We start from the raw sequence: 20,532 nt of genomic DNA, 5'->3' as shown, positions 1-20,532 counted from the left end.
GGAAGTATATAAGAACCTAATGGGGCAACAGATTTCTATCCCTTCTATTCGAAGGAATAGGCAATGGCACTTCATCACTTTCTTTTCCCAAATCATGCTGTGCCTCCTAGTCAAAGATGGATGACTGACAATGCATAACCACGTGCATCACTGAAGATATCAATAAATTGTAAATAAACTTGGGTTTTGATCGGTTTTCACTAAAAGATAACAAGCTGCGATTATTCAACATACTATTGCCTTTTTTTTTTCCTAGCTTTTTTTTCCCCCTTGTCAAGCTTCACTTTAGTGACAGCCTTCCACGCTTGAATGTCAGTTGTTACTATTTTCCGAAAAAGGTCACTTCCAATTTCAGTGCACTGCTTGCTGGGCATTGAGAAAGTCTTAATGCATGGCAACGGAACCCAATCAAGAAAAAATTCGCTCAACCACGTCCTTGACGGACACCAGTCAAGTCGTGAAACAAAGTGTTCCAAGCTCATGTGTCCTTTCTTTTTCTACGCCCTGGCATTGATTGTGGCTTTTATCTAAGACTATTTGTGTCGAATGTTTTCGAGCCAAGACCTCGTTTCACTAACCAGATTGAAAGAATTAGGTTTGCAGAATTCAGATTCAACGCAATCTTAATAAGCAAGCACAAGATGGGATATGCTTCACTTGGGATGTCCATCCAATACTACAAGATATTCTCTCACATGCTGAAGCCAAAAGAAACATCTATAAGCAAACTACAAAAAAAGCCTCAGTGCAAGAGCATCCTAAAAATAATGAGACAGTATGTTTCAATTGGTGAAGAGAAGTTTTGGTAGCACCACCTTGTGGGTGCCCTCCTGTGACGGAGCTGGTAGGATGCAAGCAGACGACACGCTATGTCAAAGCACGGAGTGACTGTTAGTTTGCATTTATGTCGATTAAAAATGGATTATTTATTAAAGAAACATCTGCAAAGTTTCTGCGAGTGATCTTTCTAATGAATAACACCAACTCAAAGTTGCATTTTATATTAAAAACTCTAAAATGTGAAAAAAAACAAAAAACAATAAAAAACAACAAGCCTGGAGCTTTACATTACAGCTTGCACGGCATGCGTCAGGGATATTCACAGCCTCTCTGAATCTTGTTTTTCTGATCTATGAAGGCTGCTGTAGAAAAAGGTTTTGCATTCACCAGAGTAAATGATGTGTTGTCTTCTTAGCTGTTTACGCACGCACAGTGCTTTGCAAAGTGCCGAACACTTGTTTTAACTACATTGAGCTTGCCGAAACCGGCGCTTCTACCCAGGTGCGACTCGACACTTGCTGACAAGCAAATAACTGATGCTCAGCTTCTCCCGCATTGAAATTGTGGCAAAAAAGCTTGTAACATTGCGACTTCTGCTCAAAAGAAAAACAAATTTTCATAAATTCTTAAATTGTCAGACACGGCCCGGCGAATTCAGGCAATTTATTCATTTGTTCTACCTAACTTCTACTAAGAATTGTATGCAAATCTAAAATCGCTCGCTGAGAAGCGCATCACGCATTAGCGCATTTGAGTCCGCAAAATTAAACATACAAACGGTAGTAATTCATAGCAGGTGTATACCTCATTTTTTTGGGACACAAAAGTGTCACTGACTTGCTAGACTTAAGACTTCAATCGCGATGGGATCTCGCACGTTTTGCGCCTACCGGGTGAATAAGCAGGGATTTAGTTGAAACAATTCCGGAAGCCAGCCTTTGCTTCTTCCTGCCAGTTATTTCGAAAAAAATATTTGTTTACTGGCTTAAAAAATTAAAAAAAAAGGAATCAACTTGGCACTAATAAGAAACCAGCACTCTCAGAACACACTGGAACCAACAGGATATGCAAAGTCGTTTTCACTGAAGCGTTTACTACACACAAGAGAGTATGGTTTCTTGGTGCATACTATCAATAGCTAGGTTTTACAATCTCATAAAACAATCCATAATATTTCACTGATTGTACTTCAAGGAAAAAATATTCAAACAAGAAGCATTTCAACACAATTAAATCCCTCCTAAAATTTCCTGGACATTTCCCGAAGTAATCTGCCATAAAAGAATCCTGTCAGAAGCTCCAAGAAAAGGTGAACGTTCCAGCCACAACAAATAGAAAGTGTGTCAAGGGGTGAGCGTGGGACTGCAAGAGCCAACCAGACTTCCAACGTGCTGCTACCCCAGAGGTAGCCCGAGGACCCCCCAGCTCTCTGTCTCTGCAAATAAATCTTGTGTCTGCAGCCATAAAAAATTATGATGCCTGTTTATAGCATCGTCAGACACGCTATCTTCTCCAAACGTATTTACTAAATCCTTGTTGCACGATTTGGGACCTGCTACACAGGTGCACTCACACCCTGCTTCTCAAGCACTCCGAATTAGCGTTAGCTCTGACAAGAGGAAAAGCTTCCACGACACTCTTGAGCACATGACGGCACAAAATATGGCCTCCCCTTGCCAACGCACACTGATATGGTTTCACAGAGTCCCCATTGTTTGCCAGACTTTAAGAAAGTTTCCATGGTCAACTGACCACTTTTTCTTTACACGAGGCACATCATTTTGTTTAATTGCCTCAGCGTCTTTTGGCTGGTTTCCTGTCTCTTTATCTGGCCTCGCATATGCCTGTTTGTATCACAAGTGCCGTAATTCTCCTTGTATTTCCTATAAACCTTTCTTATGTTACTTCAAAGCAGTAGAACGGTCCCGTGTGTAACGAAGCATTAAGGGACAATACAGCAAGCTCTCCTAAATGAACAATCAAGCAAATGAACTCATAATCCCATAATGAGAACCCAACCAGTACAGTAGTCTGAGAAATGAGCTACACTGCAAGGAAGACAAACAATCACACACTGCCCACACAACTGTTTGTCCCACTCATTGAAATCATTAAAGATGTTCAAGCAAAGCAGCCAATCCCACAAATGTGTCTCATCATGCCTTGTTGACATGACCACTTTTATCTCGGCGCAAGGTGTTACTCATAACAAAATCATTTCATACTACAGACACGTCTCTCATTAACATGAACCCTGTTCATATAAATACCCCACTATATAGACAAAATGTTCAGGGACGAACTAGGTAAGTACATGCATTTCATCTTGTTGTTACGGGCAACTCACATTATGGAAAATGTTTTGGTGGAATAAAGGTGTCTATATTAGCGAGACAAGTTATATTCAACACTGAAACAAAAAAAGCCCCAATTTTTAGGAAAACCTTAGCAGCCCCTTTTCAATACTGTAGCTTAGTGTGACATGACTTACAGCAACAAACACCTGTGTAGGTGTAGCTGGGAAGCAGAGACGGACTGCATCACACCCACAGCCTCCACAGCTCTCAACAACCTGCCTTCTAACTGTCGAAATCTAACTCAGACACAAACAGGGAAAGGAGTGTGTTGATAAACATGCAAAGACATGAAAGAATAAAAACATAGGACAGAGCACCGACACACACTAACAGATCGTTCAAACACCATGAGCGTCTGTCTACCTCCCGTCTTATGTTGTATGTCTTCATGATTTCGATCACCCCGAAAGCCCCCCTCAATACCCAACCTCAGTAGGAAATGGCTCAAGAGGTTCAGGATAAATGCTCGGGAGACAAGTTCTTAGATGAGGAGAAATTTCCCTTGCCTCCAAAAGACACTTCTTTCTAATGCCTCTTAAAACAGTGGTCTCTAAGAACCCTTAAAAACACCTGTTCACCACTCAAATTTCAAATGTTCAATAAAAAAAAGAAAACACATACGCCTTACTATTCATACATTCTCAACATGACAAAACATACAAGACAAGATCAAACAGTCTCTCAAACACTGATAGGAATCAAGCAGGAGCTTGATGAACTGCACAGCAAGAATTTTTTTTTCTTAGAGAAGGACGAGCCTAGATAAGACCCTGGAATGGCATTGATAAAAATTTGAGGAGGTCACTCGAACACACACTCCATAGAGATATTTGCTACATTAAAAAATTAAATTAAATTAGTACTGTCAGAAAAAAAAGTTGTGAGGTAAACAGAACTATCTCTAGCAGAGGTCAAGTTTCCACCGCCATGACTATCTTTGCTTTTACAGGGTTACGCATGCACTTTATCTACAAAGGAAATCAAGTACTGGCAGCAGAGCTAGAAAGCGAACAATGAGCAATCACAATTGGAGCTGTTACAAAGAAGGAACTAAAGCTCCCCGTCAGAGCAATTCAGTACAGGAAATACCACATTGCAAAAACTGTTCCAGCTGGAATCATAGCGGCCTTGAAATAACAGCCGCCTCATTATTTTCACACAGCAGCTGCAGGGTATTTTTGAACGACGTACTGACCAATCTCCTGCTACACTCCCCCAAATAAAAAATATATGAAATTCACTAGAACGGACACCTTCTGATATTCTTAAAAAGCACCCTTGCAATGCCAATGAGCTGTTCTCCACATCAAACCAGATGAATGTGAATTCTGTGAAGAACCAACGTTTAGCTTCCGTGACAAATTGCAATAAAATGGACCTCACCAAATGTTTTTTTTTTTTTTTTCTTTTGTCTGCGGTAGGCTGGTCTTTTTTAGCTCAATAGGTAAAGCGCACCCTTCATATAAGCTAACGTTTTGTTCTCCATACGCACACACACACATCATCACAGACGGGAACCCCTTATGAGAGCAGAATTTTATCCTGCTTTTCGCATCTGAATCGTGACCTACCACCGGTGTAGCTCGCTCAAGTTAAAGGTGGCTTTCTTCATCGCCCGCGCACAAGACGTACTACCTAAGACGGAACCAAACGATCACACGGCGACGACCATAGTGGAGAAAAACGCGACACACTCAACCGACAACACCCCGATCGAGATGGCGAATTCTCTGATACACTCTACCTTGCAGTTTCTCTTCCAGAAAAAGGGTTCCCACCCGTCCGTCCTCTTCAAACAGAAAAACTTGGATTACGGAATTCACGGCACACAGCACGACACTGGCGCATCACTCTTCTGGTCATCGCAGCAGCGTTACGCAAAACAGAACCAAGGCGTTTTCGTGGTGCATTTACAAAAAAGAGAGAAAAAAAAAAAAAAAAGCTCGTCGCGACTACTCGCAACAACACTGCACTCCGTTTTATGCTTTCTTTTCGCGATGTTTCCTTTGCTTCTGTTCACGTCGCCAACTCTTCGCACACAACGATCAGAAAGGCCGCGGTTCCTCACCTTCCTCGCGGATCGGCGGGAAGCAGATTTTTGGGGGTGATCAGGGTGCCACGTTAAACTCGTTTTAGGAACACTGTCGCCAGTGCCCATCACAAATGAGACGAAATTCCGGCACATAGCTAAACTTCCCCCCTCTTCCCCGCTGGTCGCGGTCGGCCTCAAACGACGCGCGACGGCTATTTTTCGGGCGATCGCGGGACGCTGGACGCAAAATACGGACGCCTGGCGCGTCCGAGAGACCCACAGAAGCGTGAAAACACGTAAAATCGGGTGCCTTAGGCCTAATGGCGTGGTACTTGCAAAGCACACAACACAACGTTTGGATATTTAAAGTATGCTCGGTATCCATCTCAGCCCCGATAAGTGCGGCAGCTTCTCGGAGCAGTCTGTGGTCAAAATGTCGCCGTAGCGACCGCGGAACTCGTCTAAAACGAGGGACTAAAACATCGACGACTTACCTGTCGGTACGACGCTCTCGGCGGTGTCTCAGTGGTCGCACAAAACAAAGCGAATTTCTTTGACGGTAAGCTTCAAGAGCGCAAGATGGCGATAGGCAGATCATGCACTCACATTAGCCGCGAGAAGAAAAAAAAAAAAATCTTCCCGGCTCTAGCCGTGGAACTTCGTAGCAGCGATGACATTCGGAGAGCTTGCCTGATGAATTGCGACGGAGGCACGTAAAAAGTAAAAAAAAAATAAAACACACCAAACACGAACCCTTTCAGCGATAGCAGCGTGCTACATTCACCGCTATTAAGCCTACGCTCTCAAAGTGCCAACTTTGTGTACATTTGATGACGTCACATGTCGTCTGTCACAAATCGTTAATGAATTGTAAACAACGGAAATAAAGTTTCTCCGCGACGTTTTCGGGCTTTAGGAGTAGGGAGAAGTACGCATGATCTTTCCACGTGGACTGATCGCGTTGCTTTGATGGATTGCACCCAAAATCTTAAGAACTCCCAAACTTCCAATGCCTCGTTTTTTTTTTTTTTTTTTTTTTTTTTTTGCAATGTTAAGTTTTTATTGTTGCCATTTTCTTCGCGCTGTCTAGTTCAGATGCCCAAATACAAAGTTTTTACGAGGAAAAAAAAAAGAAAAAAAAAAGTACTGACCATCGTCCTTGAACTTTCAATGAGTAATAATTCTAAAAAGTTTGTGGGATGCTGTTGCAAAGGTACATCCCACGTCGGTATGTTCGTTTGATTCACAGGTGTAGCGCATTTTGCGGAGAAAACTATGTCAACACTATTTTTACTTCGCAGATAACAGGGTACACAGTCCAGGACCATACCAGATGGAACACGCTTTCTTAATTTAAGGCCCCAACTGCCATGCTCTTAGCTTTGATATGCAATAATCCAAATTAAAAAAAAAAAAAAATATATATATATATATATATATATATATATATATATATATATATATATATATATATATATACACAAACTTCTTCAAACCGATTATATTTAACGTGTAAAAACTGGTAATTCTCAAGAAAAAAACGAAAAAAACGAATGCAAATATTTTTTTTTAATACTGTTTCCCCAAGAACGTCATTCTCTCGAAGTTATTTACACATAAACCGTACAAACCCAAACCACCTCAAGCAACCATGTTAACTAAATGTGCACTACGCAAGCGAGCACACGAGGAACGGAAAAACACAAGACAAAGCAATCTCAAAGATCATGCAAGACTTTATTTCAGGCAGTATGAGAATCACCATCATAAGTTACCATTATTTACACTGTCGATTAACTTGTTTTAATTGCATAAGTTATGCATAAAAGAAAGCAAATATTGACTAATTAAGCAGTCTTCATTTGGGATGACTGGGAGGTTCGTCAATCGTTTCCACTATGGAGCTGGACAGGGCTAGCTCCTTTCCCTGCAAACAGATATGAAGCAACAAATTAAACAATGTCCACAAACATAAAAGTAAACAAAGAAATCAGTGATTTCCTTACACACACCCTTGGGGGGGGGGGGGGATGTACCCCCCCCCCCCCCCCGTTTTTTTTCTGGACACCCCCTTAATTCGCCACGACTGTTCTCAATGCCACCGCCACCGCCCCCCCCCCCCCCCCCCCCCCCTTCTTCCCTTAAAATTTAGACAACCCCTTATTTCAATTCCTGGGCAAACTCCTGAAAGAAATGTTACCTTTTGCTACTTCCACACTGCCCTGAATCAGTTCACAGCTTGCTAGGATATCTTTGTCAAAAAGAAATACATTTAAATAGTTTTTTGTTGTACGGACATCAACAGTTCAGAAAAATATATTTAACGACACCTCAGGATATCCTGGATTAATGTATGTAGTATCTGTTAAACAAAACTAAGGAATTCCCGACTCAAGGCAAAAGAATGCAATTCTGGAAAATATTCCCATTGATTCTACTTAAAAGCTGACTTTTGATGTAAAAAGATTAGTTTAATTATTACCGATTGTGTTGAAAAGCAACGAATTTCTCTGGAAAGTTGACATATACTTAGTGTCAGGAATCCTCTAAAACAATTTGTCAGTGGATGAATGATTTCACTATATTGTAGACATCAATATGCTTTACTTGACAATAATTAACAAAAATTATGGCAGACAACATTCATCAATTAAGAGACTAGGTGCAAGCTCAGCAGCTAGAATGTTGCCACAGCTTAAAAGGAAATACAATTCTTTTTTCACATATACCAGAAAGGCATTACATTTCAGTGTAGCCATTCATTTCAAGGCCTTTCCTCCATTCTAACGCAAAGTAAACAAAATATGAATCAGATTAAATCGCCAATATCATATGCTATAATTTAAAATTTAGATTGTAGGTCCATTTAATTGCAAGGCAAGAAGACTCAATTAAATTCACAATATTCTAGTCAAATGTCATACATTTGTGCTACACTCACAAGCTCAAAATGTTAGAAGTCGGCGGCATCGGTGCTTACAATACACATTGCCCCAACCAGAAAAAAGAAATCACAAAACAACTAAAAAAAAAAAAGCATCTTTATTATGAAGAAAAAAAAACTATTTTCTGAAGTTGAAAAATTCAATCCTACCGTTCAGGAAAAAGCCGCAAAACGATCCTAACAAAAACATTACAGTGCCAGAGGGATTCAGGTCCCAAACCCTCTGGGTGCACCTTGTCACAATTCCCCGATTGTGTACTTTCTAACTGAGTTGACTACTAGATCTTGCAATGAAAGAGGCAGCAATTGCTGAAGACTACTTAGGGCTAAGGAGGGCAACATTTATTTTAGAAATAAATGAACTGCGTAAAGGACGAGGACAGAGGTGTGTCGTACTCGTTTCTACCTCTGTCCTCGTCCTTTACGCAGTTCATTTATTTCTAAAATCATGAACCAACTAGCCCGCCAAAAGGTGTTACTTCAGGCAACATTTAGTCAGCGTTAGCGCATGTCGTCTAAAAAAATATACAAAAAAAAAGGAAAGAAAAAGCATTTAAGTAGGTAGTGAGCTTGGCAGCACAGAGGCACACAAAATAACTAAGGTAAATGACATGCCGGTCAAGGTGGAGTCTTTCAGACTGGAGCACCACAGGAAGCAAAAGTGGTCCTAAGCCAAAGTCGGTACTGTAGAAGAGCACCCTTTGCCACTCTAAAATGTTGCAAACCTTGGTTGAACCCGAGGTTCGACTGATTTGGCAAATGTTCGAAACTTTGGAAAAGTTCAACTTTTGATCAGTGTTGACAGAATTTTTCGCAACATTTTCGAACACCTAGTGAAAAAATAATTTGTACCGTAGTTTGCTGCACATTTTACACATCATAAAACCAAGTACGCACTTTATGTTGATTCAATTAGTTTGTCAATGTGAAGTAATACAGCCGGTAAATACTCTGCAACTTCTGCTCGGTGGCAGGTAAAGAACGAAGTGGAAGCTGTAACACCTCTTTCCACTCTGGCAGAGCGAACGCTGGAAAGGAGGCAATCTCCTCTTTAGCGTTTGCTCTGCTAAGGTGGAGAGAGGTGGGAGGAGCTCCTACTTTACTTCTAACCTGTCACCGACCATGGCATTGAGATAGCTTGAACTCTAACCTCAGCGGGTCCGCACCAACAACTGAAACTTCAATCATGTAGCTAGCCTCGACTGGGGATAAATTAATTACTTTTTAACATTAGCAAATAGCAAAACTTCAATAATTGTCACTTTTTCCAAGATTTTGTCACGCTAGACCTCAGTGGTACGGAATCAAAGATACAAAACCTGATGACGGTAAAACACCACATGCTGAGTCCTCAGTGTTGAGACAGGAAATGGACATATATAAAACGCACAGGGTGTTCCTCAAAAGATGGGCGAAATCTTTCCTGCAAGAAGTATGCATCGCGCTGAAAAAAGGTTAATGTTGTATTGATCCATTTATTTATTTTTCTTTCAATATTCTCAGGGCCCAGAGGCATTACAGAGGGGAGGGGCAAAAACAACAACAAAATATGAGATATAAAAATTCAAGCACAAAAATGCAGTAAAATATGGGTGCTGGAAGATTAACAAAAGTGATTGGTTATCGCAACTCTAACCGAACCGACTGTTGATATGGACACTAAAGATGCGAGAAGGAGGTTCCATTCGGATGACGTTTTGGGAACAAAAGAGTTGAAGTGGGCATTAATATGACAGGGATGAATTTAGACTTTGAATTGATGGTCAATGTAAGGGGAAATGTACGGAGGAGGATGAAGAAGCTTATCTTTTAGAGGAGGGTCAGAGTAATAAATTTAATGAAAAAGACAAACGAGATCTTTTGCGATGCAACAAAAGGGGAAGAGATGGGTTAGCTTTCATGGACGACACACTGGCTGTACGACGATAGAAAAAATAAATTTGCCGAAGGGCCCCATTTGGGAAAATTATTGACGTTTAGTATAATCAGTTTATTGATTACTTTCGAGAAATTAACTTTTTACTTATTGACTTTATAGCTATAATTTCAATCAACAACTTGACGAGGATTATTGAAAACCCCTAAATAAACTTACACTAGAAATATAAGAGTCAAAAAAACATTTTACCACGTAAAAAAAAAAAATTATATTAGGACATGCTTTTAAGTTTCGGTTTCCTATCGGAGTTAATTTTTGAGCCAAAAAGAAGAGAGTATAGCACACGTGCGTTGCGCACCTCAGCCGCAAGGGGCAGCACCTCTTGCTCAAAAATATGCTGTGATAGCAAACCGAAACCTAGAAACAAGTCCGCATAGAGCATTTTTTTAAATGCAGTAAAATGTTAGTTGCTTTTTATATTTCTTGAGGAATTAAATTTAGTGGTTTTCAATAATTCTCGGCAAGTTCCTAACTAAAACCATACCTATATTCAATTATTAAAAAGTTAATTACTCAAAAGAAATTAACGAACTAATTACACCGAACATTAAAATTTTTCCCAGGGATGATTACAACATTAACATTTTTTTCAGTGTGATGCACACTTTTTGCGGGAACGGTTTGATCCAAGTTTCGAGAAGCACCCTGTATATAATCGAGCAACAGATGCTACTGCATTAAGTTCACCGATGTCTCGTAGTTTTCAAAAGAAAATACGTGCGACATAATTATGTTCCTTTTCAAAAGTAATAAAGTTTTGAAATTAATTACTTCTACATAATGCTAATTCACTGTAGTTGAATTACATTTCCAAAGTAATTTACCCAAGTGTGCTATTAACGACTCCAGCGAAATCGACGCACGTGGCGGCAACACCGAGAAACTCTGAAGAGGAGGTCGTTTCAACTTTGTCGTCTGCTATCGCCGCTTGGTTCTTGTAGGCAGCATAGAAACAAACATTGTTCCCAGTAATTTATTTTATGTTTCCGCCATGTCATTCCTAGGCACTGGCTAGGTTTTTACCGTCGAAAAATTGCTTTTGCTTTCATATATAACACTGATTATACGCTGCAGTGCAAGAAATTTATGATGGTCCGCGTGCGGAACAACGAAAAAGACCTCCTTTCGTCCGCCTGACCAGCGTCCCCCAGTTCGCTGGAGTCGCGAATAGGCTCAGATCTCCCATATTGCTAGCCTACGAAGAGACTATTTTGAATGTTTCCCTTTTATGAGAAACCATACATTTCTGAAGGGTAAATAATTATGCCAGTGAGCCTGTTTATGGTTATTTTTATGGTCTTTGACAAATGAAGATAGATTATTTGTAACGTCTTTCCTCACAGATATTGCTGCTAGCGCAGCTGGCCAAGTAGGCAGTGCGCGCGTGGCCTAGCGGTTTTATCGTACCTGCCTCCCATGCGAAAAGCCAGGGTTCGACTCCTGGGAGCGACGCATCTTTTGTTATTCCTGCGATTTAGTTTTCTGGTGAATTCAAGAATCATGTTGCTTCTTCGGGGTCCGAATGTTCTATGCGTCGAACATTCTACGCCGATTATTCCAGAAGCTCACGCAGGTACACAAGGGGCTCCGCGTGGCGAGCCGCAGCGAGTTTCGCCCCAGCGTCCGATTCTGTTGTCACGCCGACTTCCGACGCCCGCGACGCTCTGCTTTATTTTGTTCCCTTTTTATTTTTGGGCACAAGTTCGCCCCATTAAACGTTTAGTTTCTCCAGTTATAATCGCCTCATCACTAGTCAGTAGTAACAATATTGCCTCACAGGAGTCCTTCTACAAAGCTTCTTTTCAATACTACACAAATACACAGAGTGTGTATTGCACGTTTGTGCAACATGCATTCTTTTCACATGAGCTTAAAAAAAAAAAAAAACTACCGTAGCTTACACAGCACAGCAACTTACCGAGTGACTGTGAAAGAATAAGCTAAACCCCCACAAAATGATGCCAGATTTTTCAAACTATTTGTTTTCTGATCTGGGACTTTTTGTATTTTTAAAACGTGAAACTCCCCTTTAACCTGCCGGCCATTATAGGTAATAAATAAACAACCAAGCTGACATTCTTTTAGCAGGAGTCCTTTTTACTAGTAAGTCCCCTGTCCCCTGTACTCCATTGAAAACTGAACGACAACAGCAATTAGATTATGAGTACCTAACATGCATGGCAAGCTTGCAGGCGTTGTGCATGCAAAGCCCTAAACAAGTAGTGATTCTCAAGATGCCATGCAGCAGTAATGGCAAGCAACACAGTGCATGACAAGCAATGCCCAGTGCTTTTCAAACTCCAGTACTTATGTTTCGTAAACTTGATACTTGCTTTTCGGAGACAATTTAGCAATAAAAACCTATAAACTTCACGAAAGGAGGAAGCACTCTACTTGAACCCAATTTTCTACAGAAAAGGGCACCTTACAAAAAGACAAGTGACCGCCACCTTCATGTTCCATTAATATTAACACTTATGTGCGTTCCCCCAGCTACCTGCATTATTTACTCGATTACAAAAAAAAAATTCCCCGATCAACCATTTAAGACGGATGATGCAGTACTTCTAGGACTGGCTTGCTACACGCAGAGGAATGAACCCAGGATCAATGCGGCTACCTCTCCCAGTGGCTCAAACAGCCCCAAGACGGATTTTCTGGTCACGTGACCGGATGTTCAAGCCTGTTCGTTTTTATACTGTGTGCAAAAGCAGACTCAAATGAACGAAGCGAGGACAGCGTTGGCAATTATGCGCCGCCTAGTCAAGGCTGGCGCAGCTTAGACGGTGCTCCATTGCCGTCAAAGCTACTTGCACGAGTACGTCGCTTCGTTTAACGTCTCCTTCGCAAGGAGCGCGTGCGAATGAGATGCAAGACAAAGAAACGGGCTCTCGCAGCAGTGCTGAGATCTAGCACTGCGGAAGCGACGCTAGCCTCGACAACGTAGCAGAAAATAGATGCAGGATTTTTCTAGTGGCGCCTCGTCCCCATGAAGCCGGTCATGCAACAAGAAAATTTCTGTAACGGCTATTTTAGCCGTTGGAAGAGATAGCCGGTTTGATCGGCAAACCGCCCCAGGTGAGAAATCCGTTGCCCCTCGCGGGCTGAGCGGTTCCCCCCCCCCCCAGCGAGAGAAAGGGCATGCAACGCAACTCGGCAGCGACCGAGGTGTCTCTACGGTTGTCCTCCAATGCTTCCATTAAACCCACCAAGAAACGAGAATGAAAACGACTCGGGGGGCCGTCGGGGCCAACTTACAGCCTACAATGGGCACGGCAGCCCACAAGGGCCAAGCAGGCAACGATGGCCACACCGCCACACACAATGCCCCGCCGGACCCCGGGAGACAGACGGCCCGGGTGCGACTGAACCAGATCCATCATCTGGAAGAACAAGCACCCCCCCGTAAAAACTCGCATCCGGCCGTCTGTCTCTCGGAGAACCGCGGCGTCTCACGCCATGGTGGCACGTACGAACAGAAGTGAAACCGAGCTTTGCCGAAACGCCGTCGCACTTCCGGAAAGCCGTCTGCGACCGTGCTGGTGAACCATTTCCACGAATTTCCCTTACACAGTTCTTCTCGGGGTTGCTTTTGCTGCTGATGGGTCCCAGAAGCGTGCTGCGTTGCCATACTTCCTATAGAACGTGATAAGCACAGTCCGGACCGTCTTTGGGTTGCGCGAGTCCTCGTCTTTCTTACGTCCAAGTTGCTCTTGCGCGTCAGCCGACGCCGTTTTGGTTGCCGACGTGCTGACTTCCCGAGTGCCGATTCATCGCAACGCTGACTGACGGCTGCCGTGGGCAAAGATAGAGGACTAGTTGATGCTCCTTCCTTTCGCCGACAATTCTGGCCGGCCTGGTCTATCGCAATGCGGAAAAACTGCCCCCGCGCATAAAAAACAAGCAGGACGATGGTTCGCTAGTGTGGATTCTCGCAAGGTTTCGAGCAGCACGTACGTCAAGCAAGAGACTGCCCTACAAGTTGGGCCCTTGTTTCTGAAGCCACAAAGAAAAAATTAGCCACGGAACACGAGCGAACCGCTTCGTGCGACACCACGACATGGTGTGGAGTCGTCGATGTAAGCCAGACTCCCCGCTAAACTCAGTGGAGGAAGCTTCCCACTAAATTTAGCAAGCCGTGAACTACGCACAAACGCACCCCAGGATGTACGACAAAACCTTGTGAAAACATATTGTTGCAAAAGGAATTTAAAAAAAATAAACATAATTTGGCTATTGTTTTTCAAGTTGTTTCAGCTCTCAAAGATCACTAGACCCACCCACCCACCCTCCTTTCGGTCCGGATTCCCACCTTGCGAAGGTCCCCATTTCCTACCTTCCGACCGCCTTCGACGGGAGTATAGTCGGCGACAAGATGAGAGCAGCGGGGAGGAACTTCGGTCGTCCCGCCTCCAGCATGAGCGTCTCACCTTCGTCGACACTTCGGCACCTCGAGCGTGCACGCACAGCCAAAGTGGGGTGGAGGACGACGAGCGCGTGCTGGAGGCACGGGCATGAGAAAGAGACGCCCCGCAGTTCTCACTCCGTCGGCGACCATGCGCCACAGAGTCTACGCCTACGTTTACAGCCCTGCCCTTGCAAAGAGGAAGGCAACTCAACACCCGCACCTCGGTGAAGGCCCTGTCGAACTCCTGGACGGCCTGGGGCGAGCTGAAGGTGACCCGGAAGTGGCGCCGCTCGTGGGGGTTGCGCGACATGTCCACCGCCGACCAGAAGGCGTGCAGGCGCTCCGTGCGCAGGCACGTCTGCACCGCCACGATCGTGTCGCACAGCGGCACCCCGCCACCCTCCGCAGCGTCGTCCGACAGCACCCGGATGCGGGCCCCGTAGCAGGAGTCGTCGTACACCATCCGCAGGTTACCCATGCCCACCATCTGCACGAGGAGACAACAAACACCCACCTCTGGAAAAGGAATAGACCCTTTGAAGGAATAGACAGTTTTGTTTTTATGGACAAGAGGCGCCTCTTGCGCCCCAAGGAACCTCCGGTCGTTCTGTTTCAATAAGTGTTTCGAGCTTGTTCATGCCACACTTTTTTGGACGTGCGAGAGCTACAGAACCGACAAACTTGGAGATAAAGGTCCTTCTGCTGTGTTACATATTCCGGGTGATTGGTTGTCCCGTAGGAGCATCCAAAACTCTCCAAAAAAATCTCGCGGTAACCAAAGCTTTAGCTATGTGCTGGTAGAACTGCTTGTGAAATACTTTATGTATGTTACAAAGACTGGTGTTATGGAGGGGATTGTATTCCCCCCCCCCCCCCCCCCCCCCATTTGACAGAAGTTTGCAGAGATGTTAAATGCAACAACATTTTTTATGAAAAAGGCCAGTAGGGATGAATGGCTCCTAAGATTTTAGTATGGCGTCGTGGGAGCAGGACTCAAAGTGCATTGAGCAAACCCTTTTTAGGACGATGGTGACAATCATGACAGGAAGTCATACTGGTGACTGTGGTGCTACATTTCGATCGCTAGGCGCAATTGCCTTGGGGGTGGGAGCTATCTGCCTTGACTGGTCACCTCTCTGGAGCTTGCTGCCTTCTACAAAGTGAGCGACTGCATCACCAAACTGTCGGCACTTACCCAATCTACAACATCCCTTGACAAGAGTGCACGATGACCTTGATAATTAAACTAGAGCAGCCAACCAAGTCGTTTAGGAGCCTTACGTTTCAAGCCTACTTGGTTCTTTGTCTTTTGCGAGTCGTGCCATTGAGAAGCGGCGTTTTTCAATCTTCTTTGAGGGATATGGCTCCTCATTTTTTTTTCGGTCTTCTTTCAGGGATGCCGCTCCTCAACGGCCACAGTTGCCCCTGACGAGGAACCAAGCAGGTTCGAAACGTAGGACACCTAAATGTTTAGGACATGGTCGGTTGCCTTACTTTAATTATTGTGTTTCCCAACCCGAGAGATTTCTCTGGAATGTTCACTTTCAAGATCACCTTGGCCCGGTGGATGGCTCCCAGAACCTTCACTGAACCTTGGTCAGAAGTTTTTCTCATGACGAGATCACGTCATCCTTATATTGTAGACATCACTGCATAATCACCATTCCTAGACGCGGCACCGTGGGTGTCCGTGGTACAGGCTCTTGCCTTTTTGCGGTTCCACCTCTCCTGGGTCAATAAAGATTACTACTACTATTCCTAGTCAATAAACATCAATTAAAGAGCTATTTACAAACTCAATAACCACAGTTTACGTTTATTATTATGGCCACAATATTGACAGCGAGATTCGTGTAACGAGCGCAAAAACAGGGTGTAGTATAGCGGCTGTTTAAATACAGTGACCAGTCAGTCACCGAGTGCTCTACAGCACACCAATATAAAAAGTTGCCCCTCAATACACAAATTGAAATTGCTTTAGCCTTGCTTCAGATGTACCTGGAGACTCGCCTACATTTCTAACTACTAAAGCGGAGGGTCCAGAAGACGACAGGGAGACGTTTCTCAGCACAGACAGTAAAGGCAGCCCCCAGCCCCCATTCGCTTGCCTGGTAAGAGTCCCCGCTCGGACTCAAAACAGCCAGGGTGACCCTCTTCTCGAACATCACATCCTCCCCGTGGTCGTCGTCGTCCTCTTCATCCTCCTCATCCTCTTCCTCCTCTTCTTCCTCCTCCTCCTCGTCCTCCTTCTCGGTGCTTTCCTGCTCACTCTTCTCCTGTTCGCCGTTCCTCCCCGACACCGCTTCCTCCGAACCTACAAAGTGGGAAGCGCCGTTAGGACGAGATGCGTGCCTCCATTAACGGCCAAATTTACCAATCACTTTCAAGTTTTAGAACAGAGCACCCAAAAGCTTTGTGTACAGCGTGCACCACTCCGAAACATAGTTTGGCGGTGCATGCGCGGTGGCGACGATGCTATTTCTTTGCTTAAAATAATACAATAATAGTTTTTCATTATTTCGTGCCTCAGAACAATTAAAGTCACGATATGAAGCATGTTCGTGATTATACAGCTTGCACTGCACGCAGATAGGAAGGCGATAAGGCCATGATGAGTAAATCAAAGTCTCAAGTTCACATTTAAAATGCACATAGGCAAAAGCATCGAAAGACATACTTGGTGAAATGACATTAAAAGGAACTTGCATGTGGGTGATAGGACGCATTTTCTCCTGAGAACCAGCAAAAACAAGCAGGAGAGCCTGCTGAAACGTAGAGGCATGTGTAACGTGAAACGTAACAAAAAACCGTAAACTGCTGTCTATTTGCTCATGAATTATTCTATGCAACATTAAAACATCTTGCGCAACTCTATGACCTAATAACGTCTGCAAGCTGAGAGTATCAAGTATGTAGGTATAGTCATAAAAGCACCTTCGCCCAAAATATCGATTGTGAACCATTCAAATAAATTTCTTTTGTACTTTTTCAATTTGCAGTGCATCAGCTGCTGTCAAAAAATTCCACACAGCACTTGCAAACTCAAGGCAGGAACGAATGAGACTGCAATGTAAGTGAATAATACACAAGGGATTAAAAAATTCCTGGATCAAATGGCAAATAAGGCCCAGTAATCGTACAGCTGAACCAACAACTTGAGAGACAAGGTAAGAAAAAAAGTGAGTAGTGCTGTGTAATTTTGTTCATTTTGTTCAAGCACCGTGCTCAAACAAAATGAAAATATGACCATTTTGCTCCGGACGCTTTTGATTTTTTTTTTATTCCAGAGCGCGTGAAAGTGCATCTCCTGGCACCAGCTCTTGGCACTGGCACTGCTACGACGGCATTTTGTTATCGGCTATTTCCTTCTATTTTTCTAGAGAGCGCGTGCAGTGGGCATCGGGTACTACAAAAACCTGAAGCATAAAATGGGTCGCTAACGCCGAGGCGTAGCTGTGTGGCAACGCCTCCGCTTCGTACACAGCGGACACAGGTTTGATTCCCACAGGCGGCGGGCGATCTTTTGAAAGATTCGGCAACATCGACGACACACACCTTACGCCCTACTACAACTTCAACAACAGACGTCATTTCCAGCGGCGGGGAGAGCCCACAACAGCCATCGCCCTAAAAGAAAGACCACTATCAAAATAAACCCCAAGGTCACAAACTACGGATACACTAGAAATAGGAGTGGAACAACGATTGTAGACATGTAACATCGCCTCCCGTCTTTTACCCACTGCTTTGGTTTTATTGGGATTGATCGACAAAAAAATTTACGAACACCGCACGTCATCTTAAGCAAAGCTTTTTGGTACGCCGTTCTAAAACTCTTTACTGCTTAGGGAAACCTACCTCCTATGTTTTCCTTCTCCAGAACAGCCAGACGGCACTCTTCGAACGTCTTTGCAAATGCATCCAGGATTTCGGCATTCTGCCAAAAGAATGACACGAAACAACTCGTATGCCAAACAATCCAAACTGCAGGGGTGACAGAAAAAAAGAGATAATGGTAAAGTACTTCAGCAGAAAGCAACTGATGCCATCCCTTTCAATCCCTGCAAGGTATGCAGCATAACAAATCTAGGCTAGCCCCAACATCGCTGCCTTTTGTTCAAGGCTTATTGTCGCCAAATGTTAGCCCACTTATGAGACGGCAGAAACTAACAACCTGGCTATGGATATTAATAGAATTTGTCGCACCATATTTACCGTACTATAAATGCTTATAAGTTGGAATCTTGAGCGCTGTGGACTACAGTAAACTCTCACTTCAGCTAACGTCAGCTTAACAAATATTTCAAATAACGAACCTTAAAAAATCCCGGTGGTTTTCCTGTGCATTTTATGCAAAAATGTTTCAGTTACACGAATTGATGAATTTCGGAATAGCAAATATTTCAGTTCAACGAATTTGATCGGTGGACCCAGGATAATTTTTGCAATTAGTTCAATGAAGTTTTGTGCTCTGCAGTGCTCGCATAGCCGACGCCAGCCGCCCCGCCTCTGCAGCGGCGCCTCTGTCACCTCTGCGCCGCCGCCTCTGCAGCGGCGGCGGTGCGGTAGATGAAAACGAACCACGTGGTGTGTCTGTTTTTTCTTTGTCATCAGTTTTGTTCGGCCATCTTAGTTTCGGGTAACACTTTTGTAACAAGCGAGATGAAACAAGAGCAGTTGTCTCTATCAGACGAGCTCAAAATCCTTCAGCGTCTAAACAATGGTCAAAGCCAAGTGGACGTTGCGAAGGGCTATGGAATTCCACCGTCGACATTGTCAATAATAGTGAAGCAAAAGTCGAAGCCTGAAGGAGAAACTGCGTTCAATCTCAACAGGAAACGACTCTGCACGGTATGTTTCGAGCCAGTGTACGACGCAGTTGCGGTATGGCTTCGTCAGATCAACATGCTGTGCCAGAGGAAGTGGAAAAAAAAAAACAGACTGTCTGGACAGTTTTGTTACTCCATGCGTTTTAAGAGTGCCGGTGCAAATGAAAACTAGATTTCTTTTCAAAATGAGAAAGCCAGCAACCTAACTGTTATGCACCTTGTATATATCGATGTACAGTGCTCATCAAAGTTATATGGAACACTTGTAAAATATTGAATGCAGAAAAGAGATAAAAAAGGATAAAAAAGCGAGAACTGTGCATATTTATGTGAACTGAAAGTATGCTACGGACATAGAGGGACACTAAGAGAAATAACTTGGGGTTAGTGCCAGCTAGCCCTATGTTATTTCTTAAAGAAAATAGAACAAGCCAAGAGTAGGCTTAGCACATGTTCCAGATAAGTTTGCTGGGCACTGTACATGACTCCATAAGTTACATTTCACACTTTTGACTCGATGCATGCTGTGCCCTATGCTGTTCCATATTCTAGTGAATATATTCAGTTTCTTTCAGTTAAGTGAACTATTTCCTTGGGTCCCTTGAAGTTCACTCAATTGACTTTACTGTATACAGGAATATGTCCAAGATCAAACATTAATTATGACAAGACATGACAAATTTTTTGAATGAGAGTATGTTAATGATGGCTTGCATATAATGCAAGCTTCTTTGCGAGCTAATAAAGCAAGCATCGGTCAACATGTGCTGCGTAGGAAAAGATTTACATGCTGACTAAGCACCAAGGGTGCATGGTATTCACCAGGTGTGGAGTATGCAAGAAAAAAACTTATTTTCCAGACTATAATTTGGAAAATAAGGTACTTGTTAGCTTCACTTCTATACCCTTTATAAAGAACAAAGAACCTTCTTGTGACAAGCGTTACGAGGTCCGTAAGTTCACCGCCTTCTGAGCAAGTAAATGGAATAAACAAAGAAGGAAGCTGATCGGTGTGTACCTTGAAGCGCACAGCAAAGCTCTCGGGCGAGGGCTTTCCGTCCGTGTAGTCGATGGCGTTCCAGGTGAGGGAATTGGCCGAGGTGGACAGGGGGGCCAACCTTATGAAGCCCGTGATGGCATGGTTGCACGCAATCTTGTGCACCTGGTCTCGACGCATCAGCACTCGGAAGCAGCCTGGGGAGAGACGGCCCATGCTCAGGGCCGGCGCTTATGCACACAAGGG

General features: G+C 43.7%; 2 protein-coding genes across 2 annotated transcripts in view; both read right to left on the bottom strand.

Moving 5' to 3' along the window:
• LOC120838196 (serine/threonine-protein kinase tousled-like 2) overlaps window positions 1-5,984 on the bottom strand; it is a 111,915-nt gene extending 105,931 nt beyond the window's left edge. Inside the window, exon 1 of the mRNA XM_042294100.1 lies at window positions 5,664-5,984. The gene's annotated coding sequence lies outside the window, so the exon portion shown is untranslated. The remainder of the gene's footprint in view (window positions 1-5,663) is intronic.
• Window positions 5,985-6,887: 903 nt separating this feature from the next.
• Window positions 6,888-20,532, bottom strand: part of LOC8024128 (E3 SUMO-protein ligase RanBP2-like) — a 59,030-nt gene continuing 45,385 nt past the window's right edge. Inside the window, exons 20-24 of the mRNA XM_042294017.1 lie at window positions 20,308-20,483; window positions 18,319-18,397; window positions 16,569-16,774; window positions 14,681-14,947; window positions 6,888-7,096 (exon numbers count right to left, since the gene is read on the bottom strand). Of these exons, the coding sequence (XP_042149951.1) occupies window positions 7,028-7,096; window positions 14,681-14,947; window positions 16,569-16,774; window positions 18,319-18,397; window positions 20,308-20,483 (797 nt within the window). The 3' untranslated portion in view covers window positions 6,888-7,027. The remainder of the gene's footprint in view (window positions 7,097-14,680; window positions 14,948-16,568; window positions 16,775-18,318; window positions 18,398-20,307; window positions 20,484-20,532) is intronic.

The sequence above is a fragment of the Ixodes scapularis genome, unplaced genomic scaffold, assembly GCF_016920785.2.
Source record: "Ixodes scapularis isolate PalLabHiFi unplaced genomic scaffold, ASM1692078v2 PGA_scaffold5__190_contigs__length_132052651, whole genome shotgun sequence".
Lineage (NCBI taxonomy): Eukaryota > Metazoa > Arthropoda > Arachnida > Ixodida > Ixodidae > Ixodes > Ixodes scapularis.
This window is presented reverse-complemented; position numbering and strand designations above follow the sequence as displayed.